The sequence below is a fragment of the Pseudochaenichthys georgianus genome, chromosome 9, assembly GCF_902827115.2.
Source record: "Pseudochaenichthys georgianus chromosome 9, fPseGeo1.2, whole genome shotgun sequence".
NCBI classification, from domain to species: Eukaryota; Metazoa; Chordata; class Actinopteri; order Perciformes; family Channichthyidae; genus Pseudochaenichthys; species Pseudochaenichthys georgianus.
The window spans coordinates 30,816,678-30,840,450 of record NC_047511.1 but is presented as its reverse complement, the minus strand read 5'-3'; the positions used below and the strand labels follow the sequence as shown (position 1 = coordinate 30,840,450).

Sequence of the window (23,773 nt, the reverse complement as noted above, 5' to 3'; positions counted from 1 at the left end):
TATTAGGTGACGTTTGGATTTTAGTCCTTGAACATGACTGTTATCGACTGGGATGTCCCCCCCGACCTCTTCCTCTCCCAGGTCCAGGTTGGGGACTCCTAGCATTTCCAGGAGGCCCTCTTCTTGGCCCCGGGGCGCGGGTGACTGGAGCTCTGGGGTTAGGGGCAGCCAGAGACACGTCCTTCTGCAGGTTAACTCCTCTTGCTGCTGCACCCGGCTTTATTTTGGGAGACTTGGCGCCTTTATCAACTATGACATCTGAGAGAGTAAAAAGAGCTGTGAGAAAAGTCGTGTGCAAATTGGCTGATGGCATGTGCATAAAGAAAGATAATTGTGTGTACCAGGACGGGGCTCTTCCTCAACGGGAGGCGGTATTCGAGACTTGTTAGGCAGCAGGTCCTCCAGGTCTTTCATCACTTCATTAGTGCTGTCCTTGTTGTTCCTGCGGTTCTTCTCCTCGTCTCGGGCCTAAAGTGTCCACCGATTATTGAGACAGACATTTTTTTTATTGAATCTTGAACACAGGAAATATAACAAAAAAGATGGAAACAATATGGTGAGAACGCTCATACTGACAATTTTCATCTTCTTTTTAAGGTCAAGGTTTGCATTTTGGTATCCCTTTGACACTGCATTCAGGTAGTAGATCGCCAACCTGCAGTGGTAAAGGTTCCTTAGGTTAAAGTTATAGTGTTAAATGTCACAACAGCTTAGACCAGAGTCAGGCTTTAAACACAAGGAAATAAACTAAGGTCACACCCTCCAAATGTTAATGTTTGAATCCAAAAGAAAACAGATAACGGTAAACACACAAAATATAGAGATTTTAACATTTTGGACATTAGTGCCCCCCTGTGGTAGTATGAAAAAAAACAATAGGACACAGGAGTGAATGCTCCAACACACTGCCAATATTGTCTAAGAAGGATGTCATAATCACATGGAAACATTAAAATAAATCTGATTTATAGAATTATGAATATGCAATGAAAATACACAAATAACAGATTTACTTCTGTAGTTAAGGGACATTTTAAAAGCTGAAATACAGAACATAAAATGTAATATTTTCAATGCCTTGATATATCTCCCTTTCTTATCCAGAACACCTCAATTTGCCTTTTTTTTCAGATACAACTAAATCTTTTTCAGTCGATATGTGAGAGATACTTACACCATGAGGAGGACAGCAGGCAGGATGAGTCCAGGGTTGGTGGCATATGTAAAAATGTTAGCCAAGAAAGGTGGCAGATCCTGTTCTATAGTCTCCATGATCACATCGTACATTTTCCCCTGGCCACTAGGGGAAAACATGGATCAAATACAGAACACGGTTTGAGGTATAGCAAAGGTAATGTCAACCAAGTCACAAATGTTACACAGTTTTCTTTCTAAACATGTTCTGGTGTGTTGTGAATTGTTCCTTACAAATAAAGCAAATCAAACTAAACTGTGTTTTTGCACCAGTGTACTTCTGGCTGCAACAAAGTGAACATTTATAGTTTTTCACAAGCCAATAGTAGGCTAATGCATAAAAGGTTCATCAAGTTCCACTTTAAATCATCATAACCAAAATAGGTAATACATTTGAGATACATGCTGTTACTGGAGGTTTATTTATTTTCAGCTAAATGCTAATGACATCGTACACAACATTCACACCATCTATGTTTAGCGTGTTAGTTTGCATGCTAATATTATCAAATTTTTGAATTTTGAATTTAACAAAAAGTAGAGCTGATGTTTATGGGGACGATGGGGATGGCATAAGCCTTTTCACAGTACAGCAAAAAGTGAACAATATGACCCTGTCACACTAAGACTTTGGGAACCATGACATTTTATGATAGTTGTTGAAATTGACCAATAGACATACTGCCAATACATAGACTCCATAGGTTTTAAATGGTGTTGGATAGATGCATTTAGTTAATTCACTGACTAAAATACTTTTGACCTGCAGAAGAATGCATCATGAAGCATCACAACAGTCCAGGTTTTTTAATATCCATTTCAATATCATGTTGTTTTTTAATTCCACTGTCTGCGCCGCTTACTGACCTGAAAGGCCCGCAGTCAAATGACGGAGACACGGTCATGATGGTGTAGACAACAGGCAGCAGACTGAGGAAAAGCACAAGCAGCAGCAGGCCCATGTAGAAGTTGTTAGACCGCGAGGCCTTGAAAACTCGCTCATGAGGAACGTTACAGCACATCACTGCCCAGCACTGGTAGTACATCGAGGACAGGAGACGCAACACGTTCAGACCCACCAGGCCTGGAGCGTAAAATGCTCCCATCCTTAGGAAAACAGCAGCAAAATTATTTAGACAACACATAAACACAATCATTAGCTCCATTAGATAATATAGAAAGAGACAGAATAGTAAATCAAGCATGTAGACGTGGGGTAATTCACCATATCATTCCTTGATTGAAGATCAGCCCCAGCACATTTCCACTGATGTCAAACTCTCCATATGAAGGCTGGAATCAACACAACCACATGATTAGAAAGCTCACATGACTTAATAAGAGCCACACTTGTTATGTTTCTCCTCTCTCTGTGACAATGTTTCTCTCTCTGTAATTAAGTTCTCTTTGCAGTGTCCTGTGTCACTGAATGTTAGGGATCAGCTGTCTTGCCAGATGTCATTGTATGGTATCAAGTTGAAAAGGATCCAATACGAACTGTGTTGTACTCAAGCAGTGTTTAATAATAGCTGAATGACATGGAAGCGATACATTAACAACTTAAAACCGTTTTTATTCACCATCATATAATGAACATTCAGCCACTTTAATGCAGATATGTTTAAAAACGATGTGTTTAAAGCACAAGACAAAGAAACTGTGTTGTGTTTGTTGGTAAAAAAAAAGAAGAAAGTAAATGTATCAATCATTTAAATATTTGAAATAAAATTCACATATGTACACACTGACACACAACACAGGTACTCACAAATCCAGCCTCCAGGTCCCAGCACCAGCAGTAGTTAAGAAAGCGGACAATGAAAGCTCGCGCAAAGTCACCAATCAAGATGGTTAAATATGTCACCTGCATGTCCGACACGATCAGCTTCACAAATCCCTACACAGGATCAGAAAGCAATGTGAAAAGCAGCAATAGAAAAATTAGACAACTGTTCTCTACTGTGTGATTGAATGGATGGTCTGAAAAGAGGAATGATGCTGAAAACTGAAAAAAAATCTCACTGTCGACCAAAGTATAAAATATAAACCAACTACTGACTATTCCCACTGCATCCTCCCAGCAGGGTCCTCTGATGACGTCCGCTGGGTGCACATTTGGAGGAGGCACATCTGTGGTGTTGTAATGGGAACTGTAGTTGGTGTAGTATTGCTCAAAAGCCCAATCAGTGGCATTCTTGATGGACTTCTCTGTCTCCAACTGAAGAATAGAAAACGCATTAAAGCATACTAAAGGCACCAATTCACACAATTCACACACAGAGATACACAGTTTGCTGGATTCAGAGAAATAGTTGCATATTTCAGGAATAACTTGAAACTTTTTGGAGAGTTGGATGACAAGATCAATACCACTCTCATAATTCCTTGAAGCTTAAAAAAATGTGGTCCAACAAAAACTGTCCCTAAAACGGCAAATTGCATTTTTACACTTACAAAGAAGAAAACAACATATCAAGTTGTGATAAGGCAAATCTGTCATACCTTTTCATTAACCTCATCAAACAGGGCGAAGAGGAAGGTGTAAAGGTTTCCCAGAAAGAGGGCAAAGATTCGTCCCAGCTGCCACTTGAGGGCAATACGAGGGTGATAATCTTCCAATTCTGCGATGGTTTCAAACAGAGGAGGACACACCAGCCCCAGCAGAGACATCACAAACTCCACCTGATATATTACACGAGAGATGGGGGTTACTTATCTCATATTCCAAGCCTCAACAAAATCAGCTCTTTGTGTCATTTACAAAAGGATAATCCGTAAAATCATCATGAAGGTTAAAGGTCAACCACATATCTAAGGTAAGGCAAGGCAAGTGTATTTATATAGCACCTTTCAACACAAGGCAATTCAAGGTGCTTTACAAAAATGAAAGACATTAAGACAAAGGCATTTAAAAACAGTCATTAAAAAGAAAAGATAATAAAAGAAACATTAAAAGAAAAAATACATGAATAAAAAGTACATGAATAAAAAGTTACAGTGCAGTTTAAGATATGAATAGTTCACACAGAAGTTCCACTTTACTGATGAACACAACGGCTCAGTTTCAATTAAAAGCAGCGACAAAAAGAAAAGTCTTCAGCCTGGATTTAAAAGTAGTCAGAGTTGCAGCGGACCTGCAGGTTTCTGGGAGTTTGTTCCAGATATTTGGAGCATAATAACTGATAACTGAACGCTGCTTTACCATGTTTAGTTCTGACTCTGGGGACAGAAAGCTAATCTAAGGTCAACCTGCCTCGTTCTTTTCCAACCACGAAAGATTTTCCTTCTCCATTTTAGCAAAGTCCTGAGAACGCTTCACCACAAAGTAGATGAGGTATCCGCTTCCTCCCAGACTGCACGTGATCAGAAAGTTTGCCAGGACCCTGAGGAACCGTCTGAGATGGATGTTCTCATCTTTCTGGTTTTCCTGCTCATCCACAATGGATTCCTACAACGGGGCAAAAATAAATCAACAAACTTTCAATTAATTAAAAAGTGTTTTGGCTTTAGCATAGTTGAATATTCCTGAAAATCTTTCAAATACAACATATTGCTAAATGGCCAAGACTTTTGTTGGTGAGGAAATTATCTCAAGTTCTTCCATGACGGATTTATTTATGTATGATTGTTTGATTTTTGTGTTTTTCTTGCTAATGTTGCAATGCGCATCTCCCAACACAAACACACACACACACACACACACACACACACACACACACACACACACACACACACACACACACACACACACACACACACACACACACACACACACACACACACACACCTGCTAACCTTGAAGCTGGTTGTAATGGAGGCGTACTTATTGTCTGCAGTCTCTGGGTTTCCTATCAAGTAATCCCAGCTGGTGAACATCTTCCAGCTGAAAGTGAACTCTCCCTCCTCCGCACCGTCCCCTCCTTCATTGGCGTTACGAGCCATCCTGCAAAATTAAAATCCCCTTATTGAAAATAAACAAACATCTCTTTCCTTTGAGGTACATCTGATTGTTTTGTGTCCTGCCTTACGTTCTTATGACAACCATCAGGCTGTATCCAAAGATGCCAACGCCCACCAGCAGGTATGACAGTGGGAGCCTGAACTGCAGCAGCCCGATCCTTCGATTGTTGTTGAAGTACCCGTAGAACAAAAAGGAATACTTGATGTATCCCTGTTGAAGTGTTCAAAGAGTCATACAAACAGACACATTACAGGGGTCAATCATTGGTCCATTGCGTTTTACATTATACATAAATAACATACATTTCTAATCAACACTTCAATGTTATATTCTTTGCATTGATGATACCGCTTTATATTTCCCAGGTTCCATTCTAATTAAGGCCTTGTCAAATCTTCAGTCTGCCTTTGATGCTTTGCTTTCTAATTATCATTACATAAAAATGCAGAAATCACCAATGGGTTAGTGTTAGGGTTATTCTGCACCTACACCATTGATTCTAACTTTCCTTCCATCAAAACTTTAACTAACAGCAGACTGTCATTCAAGTTTCAAATTCAACATTTAACACAAATATTTGAAATCAAACTTCTAGTACTTAATAGATATGTCTGTTTTCTTCCATCTGTAAAACTATTGTGGCTTCATGTCTTTCCTTGAATATATCCTGTATTGTCCCACTGTTCCATTAACCCAATTACTTTGCTTTATCACAAACTTCATTCTCATTTATTTCTTTATCAAACGGTGAGGTGGATGTCATCACAGTCTTATTCTCAATGAGACCAAATTAAGATGACATTAAAACCATTAAAAAAAACTCCCGGAAACGGTTTTCCCACATTTTGAACAAGGCTAAACAAAGATTAAGTAAAAAAACAATAACATCTTGTTAAGAACAAATCAAGACAGCCTTGAGTCTCCAGCCATGCTTTGAATTCAACCAAGCTAAGATCCTTACTCCAAAGTCATTGAGCACAGAGAAGTCCATGGCTGTTTCCTGCTCTTCACGGGGCACAGTTTTCCTGGGAATTGAACCATAGGGAAGACCCATAAGAATCTAAACAGAGGAAATGCATGGAGGTGAGAAAGGAAAGCTGAAAACGTGAACAATGTCTGCTGAATCAAGAACCACCTGATAACTTTTACTAGTAAAAAGGCTGTACCTCAGGCAGCACCACCAGGCCAAACATGAGCCCAAACAGGACCATATTCAGACCATACATCCACCTCAGGAAAATAAAGTAGGAGGCCACTGATGACCCGAAGTGACCTATGATACGGGAGACAGAGAACTTGACTTTGCAATGTAGTTATATTAGAAACAGTAAGATCCTTTTTTCCAACTATGTCAAAGTGGTACTTACTTTCTACTTCCTTTATCTTTCGCTCCCAGGGTATACAGGCTGTTTTGAAGTTCTCAAAGTCACGTTTAAATTTGATTAGTTTCTGAAATAAAATAAAAAGGTTTCAAATAGTTAATTCCATAATATCATCCTCGTTATAAAGTTGTTGTTGTTCTGTGAATGTTGCACAATGAGCAGATTACCTTGGCCATCATGACTTTGTACGCATACAGCTTCCTGCCTTTTCCTTTCCCGAGAGCTCCTTCAAATTTGTCAACAAACTCCTGAGCTTCCCTGTCAGGAAATATAAACACCAATGAAATAAAGTGAGCAACATCCAACTGAAAAACATGATCTATTCAACCAAGGACTGAATTAGTCATTGGCTAAAGGGAACACAGGAAAACCAATGATGATTGATGGTGCAACTCATATGGTGAGAGCATCAGGAGGAAGAGTTGGCAAGCAGCAGGTGAGTTAGCCACAACAACATGCATTAAACAGTGTCAAGCTCATTCACAATTTAAGGCAGTCCACCTATCGGGTTGTCTTGCTTACACTGATCTTTACATAGAGCAACGTACGTGTGCACACTAACCTACATTGGCCCTGGCCCAGCAGTGTAAGGAAGATGTGTAACAGGCTGAATCACACCCAGCGTAGTGTTTGCTGCTGCTTCGTGTTTACCTGAGATTTACAGACTGTTGTCTGTGGATGGATAAATATCTGGATCTAATCATTAAGAGCTTTTATCTTTGAGCAGAATTTAATGTATCAGAAAAAATAAGATTAATCTGGCAAACCATAACATTCTTGTCAAAGAAAATTCTTATTTGAGTGATAAGCAAGTTATTGTCCCATAGGAAACATGCTCTGACTTTTAGTAGTTAGTTTTGACTTTTCATAGATCACAGCACTGATAAAGAGAAGTACAAAACAGCTTAGTTAGAGATAAACATGTTTTAATAACCAATGATCAACATCACATGTACATGACATGAGTGATGGCATTTAGGGAAGTGGGTGTAAGAAAAAATTCAAACAAGAACAAAAAAGATATGAAAAAAATAAATGCAACAGCAACCACAAGTGGACAGGCAGAGGATGTGAGTTTTGTGTTTTGGTTTTTACTTGAGCAGTACGAGTCTCCTCTTCATGCGCCAGGGTTTGTTTCTTAACGTAGCGATCAGTTTCTTCTTCTCCTCCACCTGTTCCTTCAGGACTTCCATCTCTCCCTCCGACAGCGACTCTTCATCAGAACCAGAGGAGGAGGAGGAGGAGTAGGAGGAAGAAGAGCTGATAAAGGGAAAAGAGCTGTCACATGCCATGGCTTTGACATCTTAACCTGTGTTGTGTTTCTTGCATTGTAAACCACTTTTTGGGCTACAATATTTCAGACTACAGTTTGAAGTCAGTATTCAGTTTTGCACCCATTGTCTTGACATCACATTTGTAAGAGAACATTTTTTAATTCGAGATCAGGCAAGTTTATACCTTAGTCTTTCAATACCGTGGGTATCCAAGACTTATACAGTTGTAATACATTTAATTCTCAAGGAAATTCTCTTTTCATCTGGAACCATCATGAGGTTGTTGTAAAAATGTGTCCAATGGTTTGGGTCACAATAAGGCTTCACAAGGAAATCCAATGTTTCCCTATAGTGGCACGTCTGGTGTGAGCTCCTCTCTTTTGCTGTGTTTTCAAAGTTAAAATGTTGTCAACTTTTCAGCGCAAAGCTTGGAGTGGCACCGATTGTCATCGTCACACTTGTGTAAAAATGTGTGAATACTGGAGGTTAGATTTGGTCTACAGTAATGGTCATGGACACGGCACATTTCAAATGTTTTTCTTCATGACAAAACATTTGAAATGTTGACAGTTATTCTATCAGTTATTTTTTACCTTTTATGCTGCATTTGTTTGTTTGTTTTATTTCTACAAAAATGAAGTTATGATATCAAATATTTTTTTAGCAGAGTCACCGTATGGATTCAAAATGTTGCTACAAAAATGTAAAACGTGTTCCTTATTGGGACTGGATAGTCAGAGCTGGATGTAAGCTGCATTTAAAAATGCAGCCAACTCCCAGCCAATAAAACAGTAGGGAGATCTGATGTCTCAGGATGTTTTGTCCTGTTGCCTTTATATTAAGGCAGCAGTAAATTATGGATGAAGAAATTAGATTACACCATCCATCGTAGCAGCCAAAAATCTGTAACATGCTGACTTGTTTATCAAAAACGGAATTAAGCCTTTAACAAGCCAATATTAAACTGTTCTCAGTACATGAACAACACATGACTGCTAATATGCTACATTGAAAACTAACTATATAACCTCTTAAAGGGGCTCTATTATGCCTTTTGGGGTTTTTATCTTTCCCTTGGTGTGTTATAGGTTTCTGTGCATGTTAACGGTCTGCAAAGGCTAAAATCCCAAGGTTCCATCCAGAGGGAGTTTCTCTCCCACAAAATCCCCCCCTGCCTGAAACACCTCCATTGGACTCATTTACTTAGTAACTTATTGACATCACTATGTAAGAGCAGACTGGGCTCTGGTTTCAGACAGAGGGTGAAAAGAGGTACTGCAGCACAGGCAGTATGAGAAACATAAATACCTTTTTGAACATTGAAGCGTGTAAACAGGTCACAGTAGAAGCAACTATGAACTTGAAAATGAGCACAATAGGGCCCCTTTAATGGCATGAATTAAGGGAATGCCTCTGAATGAAAAAACCCTTCCGGGTTCTGTGAAGAGTGCAGGGAGGTCAGAGAATACTGCACCTGCTTATCTTCCCATTCTTCTTTTTCTTGTCCTTCTCCCCACCTTTATCCTTCCCTTGTTTCCCTTTAACATTCCCCTTCTCCTTGTTCTGCTCCTCTTTATCCTTTTTGGACCCGGCTGTCCCTTGCTTTCTTCTTTTCTTTTTGTCTTCTTCGCTCCCCTCATCGCTCTCCTCCTTAGCTTTCTTCCTGGAAGCTTTTGACGTTTTTCTTTTCACACTCCGCTTGTCTTCCTCGTCGTCTTCATCGCTGTCCTGTGGCTTAGTCTTCTTCCTTCGTCCTTTATTCCTTGGTGCCTCATCCTCATCTTCGTCATCCTCGTCATCCTCGCTGACCTTTTTGGCTTTACGTTGTGGTTTGGCTCTTCTGTTTTGAGCTCTCCTCCTGGCCTCGTCTGAGTAAAAAACATGCACATTATAAGTAAACAGCTGAAAATTCTTCCAACATAACATCAGGTAATAATAATACTATAATGTAATTGTAGCTCATCAATAGTACAAAGTATTCAAAGGACGAGGTGCAAAAAGATCATCTGAAATTGTTTTATTAAGTCTCTATTAAAGAGGAATGTTTTAAAGTTGCAACTAATCTTGGACAAGAGAGGAAAAATAGGGAAACACAGTGGTATTTATACTTATTTGTTCATAATATTCTTGAGAAAGATCATGTCATGGTCAAATTCTGCTCCATTGAATTGTTTATCTGATGAAAAGCAAACAAACTTACCTTCACTTCCACTGTCTGATACAGCATCAACCTCCATCCCAACTGGGAACATATAGAACAAAAAGCACAAATGAAGAGGAAACATCTCAACCCAAACAAAAACATGCCTTTTAAGACATTGCCTCTTAATTGTTGTAGAGCAGAAGTTTAAAGTAGCACAAAATATAAATTGTCAAGCTAGGCACCTCCAAATTGTACTTAATTAAATGTAGTTACTGTCCAACACTTTCATAACCCCAAATAATTAAGTTTACTCAGTGATTATCAATGTAGTCAAAAAGTAAATAGTTAGAGCTGAAGAGTGATTGTTAGAAACAATAAAAAAAACTGTTACTTTTATCAAGATATCATGAAACAAATCTTCTCACCTTCTTCAACCCGAATGGCAAAATGTTTTTTCCTCTTTGGAGGCATTTTGCTGTGTCTCTTTTAGATATTTCCTTTAGTTAGTCCTCGTCTGTTCACTTTTGTTTCCTCTCCTTCCATGAGTTTAAAGGAGCTGTAACACTTGTGATGGTGCTGCAACAAAATGCCAGGATACACACCCTCACACACACACACACACACACACACACACACACACACACACACACACACACACACACACACACACACACACACACACACACACACACACACACACACAGAAACAGGTGTTCCTCTGCTGAGCCTCCTTGACGACCGCCACAGACAACACAGGTCATTAGATTATAACAAGGAGCCCGAGAGAAAACAGGATCACACAATGGACTTGTCAATCAAAATGCAAATTGATATTTGACTTGAACAAGAGCTTGGCCACAATTCACCTTCTTAAGTTTATTTAAATTGGATAATGGCTAACAATTTGTAAAGTTGTAATATCATTTGTGGGATCACACAAGACTTTGACACAGAAAAAAGAAGGTCATCATCGGCATCATCTGTGACCCAGAAATGAGACACCACAGCAATTGTTCATTGATGATAAGCTGCCATTAAAGTGAAATGAATGCTTAAGTAATCCTGAGTGAAAAGTGAAACAAGTCACTCTACTTAAATACTGTAAGACTTCTCTGAGGGAGTGTGCTACAAGTAAACAAACAATAGTTACTCAGTGAACATGTAACTGCAATAACAGAGCTTTATTTAATGAAAAAATCAGTCAGTTTTACAAACCATTGATTAAAGGATAGGTTAACATTTTTTAAAGTTTATCTCAAAACAATTCTCACAAGCCCATGTGTAAATCGAGTCTGCAGTCTCAGTTAGTAGAGGGTGTTTTACAACTCATAGTCTTTTTTTGTTGTTGGTGTAAATATATTTTCGCTGTAGCTCAACAAGGAAACACTTTGTACAAAAAGACTGAATATGGCTTTGTAAAATAAAATGTTTGTTTGACTGCTAAAGCCTCTTATTGGCCATATAAAAGATCCAGTTTGCCATAGTTTCAGGAGTGACTTATCACTGTGTGGCATATCCTTTCATAAACAGATCATTATGTAAACATTACAAAATGCTGGATAATGATTTAAGTTCATGTTCAAGCAGTGTATTCCAACCACTGAGATGCAGCCACTACTACCTGTTATGGTCAAATGTCAGATCTGACCTTTTGAATAATACAGGAGGAAACCGGAGACGCCCGGCTGCCGACACAGAGAGCAACAGACTTCCTGGAGTTGTATGAATGCTGGCTTGAGTTTGTACCTGAAAGAAAAGCTAATCCCTCAGTGTTGTAGCTTTTGTCGCTCCTCCCCTTGACTGTCTCCTCCCTTTACTACAAACATTCAGTATTCCTCCCCATCCCTTTTCTCAACATACTGTAATTAATCTTACAGAAGGACAAGATGCATATATATTAAAGATACATTAAATAAGCTTTGCACTAAGTTGAAACTCTTTGCTCTCCAAATGATAAATAGGACACCGTACCAGCAGTCAAATCAGTGCTTGTAGTGCTGCAATAACTTGCTCCTACCATCACCATTAGTTAATCAAATATATACCCATCATGGCACACCAGACATTGAGATATCCGGTAATGTGCAACCCATCAGGGCTCAGATTTCTTCAGTGTACCAGCATGGAGGGGAACTGGGACGGAGCCAAAACACATCAGCAGCAGAAGGAGGGGGACCCTGAGCATTAGGGGGCTGTTATTACCAGAATAAATATAAGGGATGCAGATAATCTCAATATCATTTATTCAGTCTTCCTTGAGTCTTTATTAAATAATTAAATTGACAAATCTTGGCCTATGATAAGTGAATAAAGCATAGGCCTACTCCATCCTCAAGTTCTCATATAACTGCAGAATTCATTCTTAATGCTTACTTACCATGAATTGATCATGAGCATCAATGGAAGTGGATTTGATTGGCACTGTAATTCAGTCAGTGACGCTATGAGCATGTTGAGTTGTTGTCTTGAATGATTTAGACACAACACTTATTCCTCATTGACAAGCCTTTCAACACTCAGATATTACATTTCATGTCTTTGAATAACCAACAATATATTGAATTTCATGGTAATAAAGTTAAACTAATGAGAAGACACCATCACTTTACATCTGCCTGACAGGACTGCTTGATGACGGGCTGATTTACAGGACACTGGAAATGGCAACGCAGTTATCAGATGATACGAGTATCCATGCTACGTGATGGAGGTCAGGAACAACAATTACAAGACTGACAGCTCAAATCTGAATGTTGGCAAAGACTACATTTGTGTCCGAAAAATACATAATCTGACTCTCTTATGTGTGATTTACAGTTTTAGCCTCACTTGTATCGTACAACTGAAAAACAGGTTTAAGTTGAGTGTGTAGTGTCCAGCCAGAGATGAACAAGAGATCCATTTAAGCCAGGCTAGCTAAGGTTAAATGGCCTCCATGTCGAATGAATTGTTTAATGCTTTGGCCCAGTCACAGGTCCAGGGACAGCTGCGCTCAGAGTCTCAGTGTGAGGGGCCAAGAGACAAATATATGCTGTGAATTCGGTTTTAAAACAATTGTTTATCAAAATAACTATCTGTTAGGAAAGTGAATGATCAACTAAGACTAATAGCAACAAGTTAAAGTAAGGTTATCGCATGTGATCAAATCTATGTTGTAGCAGAGAAGAAAATAATATATGTTCCGAATCCGTCTAGTGCTCACTAATACAGCCTTGAGATTTAATTGAATGAAAAATGACAAGGCAATGTGAAGTTATCTTTTTTTATTGTGAAATAAAGTTAATATTAATTCTGTTTTATCCTCTCTTTGGCAGCCTTACGTTTAAGGGCTTTTTTCAGGCTCAATCCCCATTGTGTTACCTCTTTTTGTGATAGATAGTGACTTGAAAGATATATATTAGATTATTAAATCCTTTTTTTACACAACTTTATCATAATTCAGTCCCCATTTGAATCTCTAGTTGGGTCAACACAAGCTTTGGATTTATTTCATGGGTAATTCTAAAGCAGAAATATGTTACCCTGTTTTGTTTGATGCACAAAAGGATTGTCAGCTTACTCATAGTATTACCAATAAATGTACAATTTAAAACAGATTTAGCTTACAAACTTAGTGATCAATGCTTTGAAAATATTTGGGAAATGTTGGAACTAAAACAATGAAATGTAAAGAAAATGAGAATCTTGTATTGTTAGAGCTTATACAGTGAATACATTAACAATTACACTTGTCATTTGCACTGCTTTCAGGTTATTTGATCATAAATGCAGTTTTAAAAACACTTATATTAAGGACTAACAGACTAACATATAATTATTCAAAATTCTCAATAAAGTGCATAGTTTTGAGTGACATGCTGTGTTTTTCTTCACTCCCTCAGTGTCTCTGCAGACTCGGCACCCTGTGCATCCTGGCTTCATTTTCCCGAGGGAAACTCGGCAGGTAGCCAGCAGACCCCTGGTTACCTTGGGGATAGTTCCTGGGTACAGGGGCTCTGGTGGCAGGAAGTTGGCCGTCATGGCGATGAGGAGGAGGGCTTCGTCCATTTTTACTATGATACATCCTCTGACTTCTGCCACGGTCTTCTTCCTCATCTGCTAAAGGAGAAGGGGGGGCAAAAAACTGTAAAGCGTACAACACATTTGGCTGGTAATGGGAATATATGAAATAACTAGATAAATGTGTGTAAAGAAAGAAAGTTATTATATTGTCTGATTTGTGGTAAAGAATACAACGTGTGTGCTTGTTCGTATGTTAAAGTAAAAGTATAAAGCTTTATTTTTCTTTGAACTCACATTTTAATTATTTATTAAGTTATTTTTCTGACTTGTAAAAGCCTTGTGTTCTTCGTGACAGTGTCAGGCCTCCATAGATTAAAAGTTCATATTTGAATTCAAGTTCACAAATGTACTTATTGTTTACATTAGAAATCATCTGCTTCATTTCAAGTACCACCTTCTTGGTCTGGTGAAGCGTTGTTGTTCTTTTGATGCTCTGCAGAAGGTGATGCCGCTTTTCGGGCCTCTTCTAAATCCATCTGGGCCTTTAACGCTGCTAGTTTGTTTTTCTTCTTGTTCTCCTCATTTTGCTTGAATGAGACATAAAGCAATGTGTAAGACTGACTAAAGAAAGCATATTCATCTCACTCAGAGAACAACATCCACACAGAGAACTTCAGAGATCACTTATTCAGCTGCTGATGATACTCTGTAACAGATCTGAGCTGTTACTCTGCTGCTCTCTGCTGGAGTGATGATATTAACACAACTGGTGTGGAATCGGTGCCCTCATGTGACCTGTTGGTGCATCTACATACTGTAAAGAAGTTTTGAAGCAGCTAAATATTTTCTTGAAGGTAAACAAATAACAAATGTGCAAGTTCCTGTTCATTTGTTACATTTACTTGCCTAAAATTGAGTTTTCTCTCTTTATTTAGAGTGTTGGATAACATTGTCACATACTCCATGACTTGTTTTTTCATAAACATTTCTGCAACTTTCCACCATCTCCACCTTAGTTTTATTCATCTGAAATTTCAAATTCAAACTTTATTCTTTCCAGGATTTCTAAAGGTGGATACAGTGCTAGAGAACAAGTGCTAGATGAGAAGAAAACACAAACTCTAGTCTTGGTTTACCGTCTGTAGTTTTTTCTTCAGGTCAACATTAGCTTCTTTGTAGCTTTTAGATGTGGACTGTAAGTAATAAATAGCCAGTCTGAAAGATAAAATAACAGATTATAAACATCAAAGAGCCTTAAACTGCAATTTAAGAATGAAAATGATGTACAAATGGTCATTAAATATATTTTAATTAAGCTATGCAAAACAATATATTTAAATGCAGTCTGACTCACACCATGAGCAATATGAAGGGTAGCACCAGTCCAGGGTTCGAGGCAGAGCTGAAGACTTTACTGAACCAGGCGGGGAAGTCCGACTCAAGAGTCTCCTGGATCACATCAAACATACGTTTCTTCCCACTATGGAGAGAGAAAATGACCAGGACATAACGTAAAGTAATTAAATTGTAAATCCTTAAAACAAACATCATTACCTGAAGGGTCCACAGTCAAAGGAAGGGGGGATGGTGACGATGGTGTAGATGGCAGGCAGAGTGGATAGGAAGAGGATGACCAGCAACATGGCCATGTAGAAGTTGTTGGAGCCCGAGGCCTTGAAGACCCTTTCCTGCGGCACATTACAGCACATCACGGCCCAGCACTGCAGGTACATGGACACGTGGAGCCGGAGGAGGTTCAGGGCGGGCAGGCAGGGGGCATAGAAAGCCCCCATCCTGGAGGAAAGGCAAAACCCAAAGGACAGACTGAACATGCTATCCATCTAAAGATTTAAATAAAACTAATGTCGTTTTCTCACCATATCATTCCCTGATTGAAGATCAGGCCCAGTACGTTCCCACTGACATCAAACTCAGAGTAGGATGGCTTTCACAAACAACAACCAAAACAGTACCGTGACTCATCATTTCAAAGATACACTTATATATCACCTCTAGGGAAAAGGCCCAAGTATATAATCAAATGTAAAGATTTCATAAATTCAGAGGCATAGTGACTGTTATGACTCACAAATCCTGCCTCAAGGTCCCAGCACCAGCAGTAGTTGAGAAAACGAACAAGCATAGCTCTCAGGAAGTCGCCGATCAGCAGCGTGATGTAGGTCGTCATCGTATCAGATATGATCAGCCGGACAAACTCCTGCAAAGGATGAAACAATAATATAACATAATAAATGTAAATAATGTACACGGTATAAGTATAATATACTTATATATAATATCTCTGTCTGTGTCTGTGTATTCTCTTGTTCCGATTAACCCAGCCAAATATTTTTTCTTGTTTTCTATCTATATCTACGCCGGGAACCGGAGTCGAGGCTGATCCTCTTGCTGTAGTCCTGTGTCTTGGATCCTCTATCCTGAGTTCTGGATTAAGTCGTGGCTGAACCTGTCTCTGTGGTCCTGCCTTGGGTCTCGCCATGCTGCTTCCCTGATGGCTTCCACAGGATTGTAGCTGACATCCTCGTGGATTCATCTTCTTATTACAGACCCATGCATTTCCTAACATTCGGTCTATATGCTGTCAAATGTATTATCTCTTCGATTTACACACGGCATCTATTGCACGTCTGTCCGTCCTGGGAGAGGGATCCCTCCTCTGTTGCTCTCCCTGAGGTGTCTCCCATTTTTTCCCCTTAAACTGTGGGTTTTCTCTGGAAGTTTTTCCTTGTACGATGTGAGGGTCTAAGGATAGAGGGTGTCGTTTTTCTCATACTGATATTCTGAACAATCTGTGCTGTTGTATTTTCTGTAAAGTGTCTCTACTGTAGGCTGTTTTTATTATATGTACAGCACTTTGGCTCGACCAAAAATCGTGCTATATAAATAAAACTTGATTTGATTTGATTTGATAATGCTATGGGAAGTTCAAAATAAATAATACTGTCATCCTCATTGGTTGATCTTTTTTGTTTACCACTTCATAACTGAGTATACGTCTATATATTTAACATGCATGTTTATTGTGTATACATATTTAAATTAATGATATGTCCTACATAACATGCACAACAATGTTATTGCCAATCTTAATTTGTAGGAAGTTTTTATTTGTCTTACTGTTCAGTAAATATTTATAAAAGTATCAGATCGTGATTTTAGCAATTCTCTTTTTTTATTTTTTCATTGCTGAATTCAATCTTGAAACAAAATGGCTAAAAATAGCTATCTACTCATTGATACCTTTAGTGTTTCTGCTTGATTTGTGAAAGTAATGTAAATATAAAATGTTACAATCCTGAGCTGAGTATAATAATGTATTCTATTAAAACATTTAGCCATTAATTTGTTATATTACACATTTTGTTTGATTTAATTAATATGGTTATTTCACTATGTCCTCTATTTGTATTTAATGTTGGTCACATTGCATATCTTAAATGTATGCTCTTAAATCCCGTCACACCATTACATGATAATCTACACACACATTCACACTGACCTGGCCCACCATGGTCTCCCAGCAGGGCCCTCTGGGGACATCCGCCGGCTGGAATGTGACGGGTGGAGATGTGCTGTTTTCTGATGCTGAGATATTGTAGAGACTGGCTTCCCACGTGGTTATATTAAACTTGACTATATTTTCCTCTTCCCTCTGCAGCACATATTCACATCACAGGTTACGCTTGTTATAGAATTATAAACTATCTCCCATGTGTTCATGCTCTATTTCTCACTTTGAGGTTGATTTCATCCATGAGTGCGATGATGAAGGTGTACAGATTTCCCAAGAAGAGGGCAAAGATGCGACCGAGCTGCCACTGCAGGGCGACCCGAGGGTGGTAGTTCTCCAGGGCGCTGATGACGTCAAACAGCATGGGGCAGAACATCCCCAGCAATGACATGACCATGTTGACCTGAGAAAAACAAAACAATTATAATAATTCAAATGTTCTAGTCAAAGGTGTACATTTTATGGAAGCCCTGAGAGGCAGGTAAAATGATTTGAAATTACATTTGCAAATCAAAAAAGCCTGTCTTTATAACTTAAGAACAGTTGAAAAAGGTGTTTTGTTACTCTTTCTATGCTACTATTTTATTTATTTCATCTGACAGTCCTGTCCCATTCGTTTTTTCACCTGTTTTCACAGATAGTGAAAAATATGTAAAGGTTGTTTTCTGTTTTTTTGACTAGTTTCAAATACTTTTTAAATTAATTAACTTGGAAATATTATCTTAGCAAAACCCCCCTCAACCTGTTTTTAGGACATAAAACAGGATAACATAATTTAAAGCACACTTACAAAAAAAACACCTGCCTCTCAGGGCTTCCGTAGTTTTATTTGCATAACAATGTCAAACTAAAGACTTGAGGCCAAATCTTTTAAATGGCTTCAAAACGATAGACCACATACATATTTATACTGAACTTGCCTAGTATTAACATATTTCTCTATATTTATTCAGATTGCTTCTCTCATGGCTACCTCATTCCTTTCCCACCAGGTGTGATTCTCCAGTCCGTCAAGGGCGAACTTCTGCGAGCGGCGCACCACAAAGTAGATCAGGTATCCACTTCCTGCCAAGCAGCACAAGACCAGGAAGTTGGCCAGAACACGCAGAAATCGAGTCAAATGGATGTTGTCGTCCTTTCGGCTCTCCTGCTCCTCTAAGATAGCCTCCTACATGGCATGGGTAGATGTGGCATATGCAGGATATAGAAGAAGAAGAATTAGAAATAAATGTTTTCACTGGATCGGCTGCACTGACCTTGAAAATGGTGGTGATGGAAGCAAACTTATTGTCTGCAGTCTCAGGGTTTCCTATCAGGTAGTCCCAGCTGGTGAACATCTTCCAGCTGAAATTAAAGCTGTTGTCATCTCCGACCCCTGACTCGTTTGCATTACGGGCCATCCTATAAAATAATAATTGAATATTCAGTATTACATTGTGCTCAAGAAGTTAAATCAATGTCGTCATAACAAACCTACGTTCTTATGACCACCATGTAGCTATAGGCCACTGTTCCAACACCAACCAGGAAGTATGACAGAGGCATACGAAACTTCAACCAGCCAATGGCACGCTGGTTGTTGTAGTAACCGTAGAAGAGGACTGAATACTGAGCGTAACCCTGCGGAGTGGACGCAAATTATAACTTAAGGAAGGTGCAACAAATAATGTATCTCAATTTGACAAAACTGACTTAAACAGAACAATGCTAATTCAAGAGATTGAGGTGAGTGTTGCATAAACTGACTCCAAAGTCCCATAAAACAGCGAAGTCCATGGCACTGGGCGCCTCTGCACGGGGGACAGTCTTTCTTGGGATGGTGCCATAGGGCCGTCCCATTAATGCCTTTTAGAAAAAAAGATTAGAGCAAAACTACAGACACAATATCAGGAAGTTGTGATGAAAAAGATCCATGTACATTACCTCTGGCACCATAACCAGGCCAAAGGTCAGACAAAACAAGATCATGTTGATGCCATACATCCACCTCAGGAAGATAAAGTAAGAGGCAACTGAGGAGCCAAAATGACCTGAGAGGCAGAGGGAATAAATATGAGGTTACACCATAATTATGTTTCGGAAAGCAGGGAAGATGGGGCTCTGGGAAATATACAGTATAAGATATGTGATTCTTCTTGGAAAGTCACTTTGAAGTCTCGAATAATATAACATAAAGTTAGAGTAATGAAGTGGAAAAACATTCGGACCAATAAACCAAACTTACTTTCAATTTCCTTGATTTTCATTTCCCATGGAATACAAGCAGTTTTGAAGTTTTCAAAGTCCCGTTTAAACTTCATCCATTTCTTCAAAGGAAATATAACACATTAAAAAGCATCATCCAGTCAGTGTAATCATTTTGATATTCATGCAAATCGATACTGATTGTATGACTTACCTTGGTCATCATGACCTTGTACGCATAAAACTTTCTGCCTTTCCCTTTCCCCAAAGCTCCCTCATATTTTTCCACGAACTCCTGAGACTCCCTTCAAGGGAGAAGAAGATTTCAAAGAGAATCACGGGCAAGTTGTAATACAGCTGATCCTAAGAACTCAGGGGATTAGCTTCATAGAAATCTGTCGAGTGAATTTACCGTAAGGTCACAAGTTTCTTTTTCATTGCCCAGGGTTTTCCCCTCAGGCCCTGGATCAGTTTCTTCCTCTCGTCCACGGCCTCCTTCAGCGTCTCCAGCTCCTCAGGAGTCAGAGTCTCTGGCCTCACCTCTTTCTCCTCACTGTCCTCTTCTTCATTGTCCTCTTCCTCACTTGTCTCCTTCTCTGAACTGAGGTACAGAACAGTAGTGTGTTACATGTCTTTGCATCTCTATTGTGTACATGCATTGACCGTTTTCCTGAGGAGATAATTACAGATTTGAATTGTGAGTTTTTTAAATATGACTTTACCTTGTTTCCACTACTTTCTTGTGCTTTTTCTTCTTCAATTCCCCTGGTTTCTCCTTCACTGTATGTGTATTGCCATCCTCTACATTCTCTTCTTTTTTGTTACTTCCATGTTTCTTTTTTCTCTTTCTGTTTCTCTCTTCATCGTCTTCCTCGTCCTCCTTTTCCTCTTTCTCCACTTTTCTTGTTTTTTCATTTTTTACATTCTTCCTTGTTTTTGCTGCCTTACTGCTTTTCGTTGTTGGCTGGTCCGCCTCATCCCCCTCTCTCCCTTCAGCTTGTTGATCACTGCTTGATTTCTTTCTCCTACCCTTTTTCTCACGCCTGGCCTGTAATTTGTCTTCCTCTCGTCCCGCTCTCGAAGCTCTTTTTCTCCCCTCACCATTTCCCCTCTTCTTCTTTTTTGCTCTTTCACCATCCCTTCTTTTTCCTCTGTGTCTTTCTCTCTCATGTTCCTCTTGAAAAGTATCAACTTCATCCTCCAGACCTGTAGCAAAAACATACACGCAATGTTTCCAAGTTGCAATAAGCATTGCCATCCTGGGATTTTTTTCTATTTGACCGTATGTATAACACTTACAACTTGATCAAATCATTGACACTTGGTGTCACTGTCTTTCTCTCTGTCTAGCAGTCTGTAGTCTTTTTGTATTATTCTCTACTGAGTCAACTATCTCTTTTTCGCTGTCACTGACAAGTTTTTATCCGGGAGTTATGATCCTGAGATAATAGGAGACACAGGTCATGGTAGAGGGTCAAACGGCAATGATAACTAGAAGTAAAGAAAAATTGGTGTTGACAGTAAAGCTATACTCAGAGAAGTAAAAGAACAACAAGACGACAAACACATGCATTTCCAAACATTCGGTCTACCTACTACGCTGTAAAATGTATTATCTTTTCGATTTACACACGGCATCTATTGCACGTCTGACCGTCCTGGGAAAGGGATCCCTCATGTTGCTCTCCCTGAGGTTTCTCCAATTTTTCCCTTTAAACTGTGGGGTTTTTCTCCGAAAGTTTTTCCTTGTACGATGTGAGGGTCTAAGGACAGAGGGTGTCGTTTTCTCATACTGATATTCTGTACAAACTGTGCTGTTGAATTTACTGTATAGTGTCCTTACTGTAAGGTAATTATTATATGTACAGCACTTTGGCTGTAAATCGTTTTAAAATGGTGCTATATAAATAAAACTTCATTTGATTTGATTTGAAACAGGTCCTACATAATCCCAACCAAGATAGAGCAGGATAAAATGAGAAAATACAAAGAGAACAGACTCCTGGATCCCTAATATTTCAGTTTATAGACAAACTCTTCATGATCACTTTATCATATTGAACCATAGGACATTTGAATGATTCATGTAGGATCTTACTCACCTTCAAATTCCAGTCCAATGTCAACTGTGGGAAAGATAATGTCACAAATAGTTGTTTTTGTTTTGTTTTTAAAAGGTTTAAAAGGTTCCTGAAAGTGCCTTATTAAACTAGTTTTAAACAACCTAATTGGATGAGTCCCACAAACAATGATTTGGACCTTTACACCATGTGAGTGACATGATTTTAAAATCGGTCTTCCTTCACTATGCTATCATAAAATTAGAGTTTATTGTATGTAACTGATAATGCGATTTCCCATTGCAGAGAATCATTTAAACATGCTGAAAGTGTATATTTAAAAGTTTGAACAGCTTGTTCTAATGCAAAATTATAATAAATCGGCATGTTTTCAATGTCGAAGCTTAAGTAGCATTGTTGTCATTCTGCAAACTATTTATGATTGACATTTTTTCATTATTTCTCTTTTCATGAATTCCAATTCAATGTTTGTGCTTTTCTGTTGTCTCATGTTGATAAGTATTTTTCAGATAAAGTACAACAACAACAACCCCTTCCTCCTCTGATGACCTCAGCTTTATAAATCCAGTCAGGTTTTTTGTATATCTTCAACACAACACTGCCCCTTTCACTGATCGAGCTCAGCCTACCTTATTGTATACCTGGCACTATTGTCCTGCAGTGAAGGGGATGAAGAGAAAAACAAAGAGGACCACTGACAAATTGAGCTGATATTTATGTAGTCGGCCCTTTGATGTGTGTCCTTATTGTAACCCGAGTGGCCAGCGGCGGGGTCATTACGGCTGTGTGCAATAGAGTGCACAAAAGAGACAAACAATGGCCTAATGAAGGGAGACGGGAGGCTACGCCCACAAGGATGGGGGGACAGGCGAGGGCAAGAGGCCAACTCCCAAATATGCAGCTGACTGATGCACGAAAGTAGAGGATGAATGTATTTGAGGTTCTCGGTTTTTGGCCTTTAATTGATGATTGATGTTCTGTGTTTACTTGTATGTCATATGAATGACATTAAGGCACTCTTTTAAGTAAATATGGATGTTTTTCTATAAAGAAAAAGCAGCTAACACACTACAACACAACACACTAAGCATAATTTTTTTATTTATATATAGAATTGTTTAGATTTTTTACTGATGAGTAAGTGTTTGAATACTTTAAATTCAATATTTCAACATTTTAAATGTTTTTACATTTTAATTTCTTCCAAAAAATATAAAAATAAGAAACTAAAACAGTTGATGGAAAACAGTTATGATTACCTATCATAGCAAGCAAATAATCCAAAGGGCCTTGATTGATTTAAATAATCAGTCATATTTATTCCTAATGAACTTGACATAAATTGCCGATCACTTGCAACAATCTATGACAAAGAAATATATCAGACCTGTATCTCCATATGCACAAAGAATGACTGTCCTCTACTAATCAACCTCCAAAGATGAATATGTAAAAACAATAAGTGAAATCTGGTCCTACCGTCATTCTCAGAGGTGATCAGACTGTCCCGAGTCATCTTCCTCTCATGGTCCTATAACCCCTAAAACATTTACACCAGCTTCCAACTGAACCTGTGTCTACCGCAGGTGGAAATTAAGCTTCTGAATAGTTTTAGTGGTCTCTCTGTTTCTGCATCTTTACAGGGATGGATGCCCACCCAGTGTGTGTGTGTGTGTGTGTGTGTGTGTGTGTGTGTGTGTGTGTGTGTGTGTGTGTGTGTGTGTGTGTGCGTGCGTGCGTGCGCGCGTGCATGTGCGTGTGCGTGTTTTGGAGCTGGTACGCGATGAGTAACTGGCACGAGAAGTTAACTTTTTCCTCGCCACCCATCGACCCGAAACAGGGACAATAACAGCATGGAAACTCTAGAGACACACAATTTCACTCGCAATTAATTATTCAAACAGTTATGACTGCCTTTATGCAGCTTTGTGTGTGTGTTTTGTGAAGGTCTATTAGTGTGTGTGTGTGTGTGTGTGTGTGTGTGTGTGTGTGTGTGTGTGTGTGTGTGTGTGTGTGTGTG

The 23,773-nt window shown here is 39.0% G+C and overlaps 2 protein-coding genes across 2 annotated transcripts; both read right to left on the bottom strand.

Annotated features, from left to right (window-relative positions):
* Window positions 1-21: 21 nt before the first annotated feature.
* Window positions 22-10,425, bottom strand: tmc2b (transmembrane channel-like 2b). The gene is made up of 20 exons (XM_034091311.1): window positions 10,380-10,425; window positions 10,012-10,053; window positions 9,286-9,679; window positions 7,633-7,797; window positions 6,705-6,795; window positions 6,523-6,604; window positions 6,322-6,428; window positions 6,117-6,215; window positions 5,223-5,365; window positions 4,990-5,137; window positions 4,448-4,642; window positions 3,697-3,876; window positions 3,254-3,412; window positions 2,963-3,091; window positions 2,420-2,487; window positions 2,062-2,301; window positions 1,175-1,300; window positions 577-655; window positions 342-468; window positions 22-249 (listed from the first exon to the last, which is right to left on the bottom strand). Exons 1-20 carry the CDS (start codon window positions 10,423-10,425, stop codon window positions 41-43), a joined length of 2,829 nt encoding a protein of 942 aa, XP_033947202.1. The 3' UTR covers window positions 22-40.
* Window positions 10,426-13,831: 3,406 nt separating this feature from the next.
* Window positions 13,832-23,269, bottom strand: tmc1 (transmembrane channel-like 1). The gene is made up of 20 exons (XM_071204294.1): window positions 23,233-23,269; window positions 21,775-21,798; window positions 20,395-20,878; window positions 20,085-20,273; window positions 19,887-19,977; window positions 19,713-19,794; window positions 19,412-19,518; window positions 19,235-19,333; window positions 18,966-19,108; window positions 18,745-18,889; window positions 18,462-18,656; window positions 17,712-17,891; window positions 17,477-17,629; window positions 16,046-16,174; window positions 15,834-15,901; window positions 15,511-15,750; window positions 15,311-15,436; window positions 15,093-15,171; window positions 14,411-14,543; window positions 13,832-14,049 (listed from the first exon to the last, which is right to left on the bottom strand). The coding sequence occupies exons 1-20, from the start codon at window positions 23,267-23,269 to the stop codon at window positions 13,832-13,834; spliced, it is 2,922 nt and encodes a 973-aa protein (XP_071060395.1).
* Window positions 23,270-23,773: the final 504 nt, after the last annotated feature.

Coding starts and splice junctions, on each gene's coding strand:
- tmc1 (XM_071204294.1), bottom strand. CDS start 23,269: ATGACTCGGGACAGTCTGATCACCTCTGAGAATGACG. Junction 20,274..20,394: donor AAGAAAGTAGTGGAAACAAG/GTAAAGTCATAT, acceptor TCTGTACCTCAG/TTCAGAGAAGGAGACAAGTG. Junction 15,902..16,045: donor GGGACCTTGAGGCAGGATTT/GTGAGTCATAAC, acceptor TGTTTGTGAAAG/CCATCCTACTCTGAGTTTGA.
- tmc2b (XM_034091311.1), bottom strand. CDS start 10,425: ATGCCTCCAAAGAGGAAAAAACATTTTGCCATTCGGGTTGAAGAAG. Junction 5,366..6,116: donor CTGTGCTCAATGACTTTGGA/GTAAGGATCTTA, acceptor ACACTTCAACAG/GGATACATCAAGTATTCCTT. Junction 250..341: donor TGAGGAAGAGCCCCGTCCTG/GTACACACAATT, acceptor CAGATGTCATAG/TTGATAAAGGCGCCAAGTCT.